Raw genomic sequence first — 4,889 nt, 5'->3', positions numbered from 1 at the left:
ACACATCCACACACGACACACACACACACCTCACCCCACACAAATACGCACACACACTCTCACACACACATACACACACACACCTCCCACACACAAATGCACAACACACACTCACATATACACACACGCACACACACACACACACACACACACGCACACACACAAGTACATGCACACTCATCATCCACACAAACAAAGGAAGTTACCAATGGGCAGCTGCCGGAGAATGGTGTCTATAAAGCGCATGGTCTTCTTGAAGTTTGCTCGGGTGACGCTGCTAGACGAGTCCACGACCAGGGCGACATCCAGGCGGACATGTTCGCAATCTGGGCAGATTAAAAGCAAAGACACATTAGTATTTTCTCTATGTTGCTATGCTCAAATCGTGTGACTGTCGGACATGTTCGGAATCTGGACAGATCTGAACAAAAACATATCTCTTTCGTATATTGCTCAAACGTGTAAAACCGGAACATGTTCACAATCTGGGCAGATCAAAACAAAAACATTTTATAATTACATCAGTGGTGTTACGCCCAAATCATGAAACAACCGGACATGTTCGCAATCTGGGCAGATCAAAACAAAAACATATCTATGATATTACCGCATACTCAAAACGTATAATGTCAGAATTGATCAAAGCAAAGACACAATTATTATCTCTATGGTGGTAATGCTCAAAAGGTGTGACAACCGGACATGTTCGGAATCTGGACAGATCAGAACAAAAACATATTTCTAATACTATGGTGTAATACTCACACCATGGAATAGCTGGACATGCTCGCAATTAGGACGCATCAGAGTGAAAACATTTTGTATTATGCTCAAACCGTGTAATAGTTAGATATGGTTGCAATCTGGACAGATCAGAGTAAAGACATATCTCTATGGTTGTGCTCAAACCGTGTAACATTTGGACGTGCTCACATTCGCAATCTGGAGAGACCAGAGCAAAGACATCTCGATGCTGCTGTAATAAAATCGTGTAACTAGAATAATAAATAGGCTATCCCCTTTTCTTTTTCCCCCCTTTTAAAACCATTGTCGAGGTCAATTTTCAGGTCTCAAGTAAAACTTGGACATATTCGAGCAAAGAGGATATCTAAATTCCACTAGATCTATATCGTCGGTCGCCTGATGAAATCGTGAATTCCACACGAAGCAAATTTTACAGGAGAGGGAAAAAAACTGATTTCCTCCGTCATTTGGCGTTCAAGACATAAACTAAAAGGATAAATCTAGTCAATTACCTTTTAGAAAAAATACTGTTGTACATTTTTTTCCGTAAATGTTCATTTTTTCGGAAAAGTGTGGTATGCACGATTTTCATTTGAAATAGGTTACATGTTCTGAAAAATGCCATCATCGACGTTGTTCAGTTGCCCAAAGTCACAGGCATTGGCCATTTAGGATATGCTTGGAAACTTGACATTCAGATAATCCTATGACGTACGAGTATTGTTCCTGCGCGGTAAGATTACAGTATTTTACAGTCGTCAATTGGGCGATATCAGTATCGCCCTTCGGCTGTACACCTAAATCTTCAAGGAACACGTGAATTGGTTTAAGAAAATCCGAGTAGTAAATTGCGTTATTATGTCAGACTATATAGAACAATAAATTATTATGGAGACAATCGTAGTAGATCTACACAACTCAATATTATTCATCAAAATCTTGGGCTTACAAGCTCACCTATTACCGTTGATTTGCTTTGCTTTTGTACTCATATTCAAATTGAAAAAGTCTATGAGAAATGATGTAGTATAATCTGTTTCTTGAACAACCATTTACACCTTTCAAGAACGATTAAAAAAATAAAATAAAGTAAACTGAACAGATTTCAGGTTTCATAAATGTCTCAGTCATAGCGAGCTCTTCCTCTAAACCAGTGATTGACAAAAAGGATGTAATACCAAAAGTCTACAAAGGAAGAAGTAAAAAAAAATGTCTTTACTTAATGTGGGTCATTTAGCCAGTTTGAGGATGATGGTGTTAATTTAATTCTTAGACCCGTCTATCAAAGCTATACTGAAAGACGATTATACCAATGAAACCAGTCACAACTTCCGAAAAGTGCACTTAACAAGTGACCAATGTTTCCATCTTTAAGAGACTAAATGTTTTGTACGCCCAACAGCACGTATTTTCAAGCATGTCATTAGATAACAGGCTACCTATCACTACCATTGATGACCCCCGCCGCCCAGTCTTGCAAGCCCTATTCTAAACGTAACTTACCAGTCAAAACTAAAGAGACCCGAATCACGTATAAATCTCAGGGTGCCCCCCCCCCCTTTCCGTTTTCCCTGTTATCAGAATGCTTCCAGAACACCGATGTTATAAAATAGAGAACAGATAGTCATAAACAACGATTCTTTCAAAATAGTGTGTGATAAATAACTGATGTCTGCGTGTTTTTGAAGGATGTGACATGTTTTATGATCAGCTTTTATTTTCTCTTCATATTGAAATTCTTTTTATGAAAGAAATTTAATAAACAATTTAAATTTTATGTAGGCTGCATCAGCGTGGGTGCCTATATGTTTTTACATTTCCAGTAAAGCCACAAAAAAGATTTCCCACCGGGACAGTGACGTATTGTTTTATCTTATCTGAAGTTACAAAAGACGTATAGACGTTTACGATCTAGAACAAACCAATAAGGATTGAATTTACGTTAACTTTGTCAACGTCATTCAAATACAACGATAGGAGCGTTTTGTGAACAAGTCTACTTATATCAGACAGGTTTACAGTATGCGCAGAAGTTAGTTAGGAGTCACATCCATAAACAAGAAGCTGCACAAGCAGTAAAACTACACAACAACAACAACAAAAAAAATAAAAACAACATCAACAACAACAACCATAACAACAACAACAACAACAACAACAACAACAACAACAACAACAACAACAACAATAACAGCATGCAGTATCCGCAACAGCAGGAGCGATAACAATAGCTTCAGCAAATGGAGCACTCTCAACAACATCAACAACTGAGATGAAAATTTTAAAACAACAAACCATCGTCACTTGAAACTGGTTCAGGTTTTGCGGCAAGAGCAAGCAGAAGAAGTACAGCACACACAGAAGTCCTCATCTTTACGATCGGCACGGGCCAGGGATCTCCTCCCTCAACTGTTTTTTTCTTCACGTTTTGTTTAGTTTTGCTTATCTATTTTTTTTCAAAACCCAAAACACAGCTTCCTTTACATGGGCATCAGAATGATTTGGACTTTCAACTTCTTTTTCGAAAAAAGGGAACTGTTTTCTCTGCTTCGAGCTTGGCTTTCTTCTCTGCCGCAACTTCCGATAAAGACTGCAAGAGATTTTGGGGGAAACTGCGTCCTTTTAACGATATTATAATACCTTTATACTTTTCAGACTGATGAAATAGGAATAATCTTAGGCCTTGGTGTAAAAACGTTCAATTAAATTATTTTGCTTCCTTGTTGCTATCCTCCGAAAATCTCAAATGTGGAACGATCACACGCAACAGAACTTGTGAAAGTCTGACAAGAAAACAGCTTTTTACAGAAAGGATGGAAAGTTTTCTTCTGCAATCAGAAAATATAACAGCTCAGAATATGATACAGCTCAGGAGGTTGTTGTATACACAATGATCACTCTAGGCCGTATCTTGTTCGATTTATTTCAAATTTGACAAACGGTTCGAAGAAATTTTGATAAAGACACCCAAGAGCAAGAAAGACACAAACTTTGCGGATTATCAAGAAAAAAGTGAACTTTAAGAAACCTCCAGGCGAGTTAAGCGTGTGTACTGGAGTAAGCTTATCCAAGCTCAAGTGGTTGTCAGAAGAAAACAAGACGTAAAGATTGTTGCTTACGTCAGTGCACGTCGTCCGTGAGCGGTACTGACTTCTCCAAAATAACAGTCGCACGAACTACTCAACCTGTATGGTAATTAATACGTCAGGACATAATAGCCAAGTATTACGACATAATAATATTATGGTATATTCTAATAAAGTAAACGATGAGGAATATCCGTATTATGAAATGGAAATTAGGTGAAATAATAGAATACTGCTTTGAGTATGTATTTCCTGTTTACACTCTTATTTTATGAAACGGAGATGAAGTGAAATGACAAATTCCTGTTTTCTGTTTACGTTAACGTAAACAGTGATTTAGTGAAGTTTCCTGTTTTCTGTTTCCATTAACGTAAATGGAAGATAGTGAAATCGCAGATTCCTGATTTCGGTTCCCTCTTTTCTAAATGGTGATCAAATGAAAGAATAGATTAGTGTTAACTACTTTTACACTACTGCTTATAGGGATTGCGTTGGGCGTGAGTGGTAAGAATGTATTCTCCCACACGCCCTCACTCACAACCCAATAGCTGATTTGGTCGTTTAAATGCGTTGAAGTCAGCGTCACCGATAAATCAGACCACCTAAACTTAGAGAGTTAGAGATGTTCGATACTTGACCTCAGAGAGAGTTGAATAGTAATAGTGGCCACTTTGGAAAGTCTCAAGACGACTATATATATATATATATATATATATATATATATTTGAATTACCAGATAGAAAAGCGCAAGGAAGCTATCCATGGGAATCCAATTTATAGTTTGACCGGCTACGAAAGACCCAGGAAATAACCCCAATAAATGTGCATCAGTATTAATTTATTACTGGCGATCGGTTTGGAAAGACCCAAGAAAATATGCTCCAGAATCCACTTATTCGAATAACCATTCCGTGAAGAGAATTACATTATTTGGAGCCGAAAAAGGAGAGGGAAACAGAGAAGGATAAGGATAAAGATGAGTAGAAAGGGAAGGAGTGGGAGAAGGAGAAAGAGAGAATGTGAAAGAGACGGGGTGGGAGGAACAAGGAGAAGTAAAAA

General features: G+C 38.0%; 1 protein-coding gene across 1 annotated transcript in view; it reads right to left on the bottom strand.

Annotated features, from left to right (window-relative positions):
- The window catches only part of LOC106011636 (collagen alpha-1(XII) chain), a gene marked incomplete at its 3' end in the record, with an annotated part of 11,601 nt that extends 7,628 nt beyond the window's left edge, over positions 1-3,973 (bottom strand). Inside the window, 2 exon segments of the mRNA XM_035969520.1 lie at positions 207-326; positions 3,040-3,973. Of these exon segments, the coding sequence (XP_035825413.1) occupies positions 207-326; positions 3,040-3,115 (196 nt within the window).
- Positions 3,974-4,889: the final 916 nt, after the last annotated feature.

Source organism: Aplysia californica, unplaced genomic scaffold (assembly GCF_000002075.1).
Source record: "Aplysia californica isolate F4 #8 unplaced genomic scaffold, AplCal3.0 scaffold00152, whole genome shotgun sequence".
Taxonomy (NCBI): Eukaryota; Metazoa; Mollusca; class Gastropoda; order Aplysiida; family Aplysiidae; genus Aplysia; species Aplysia californica.
Note: the sequence above shows the minus strand (reverse complement) of the source record. Positions and strands in the feature narration are given on the sequence as shown.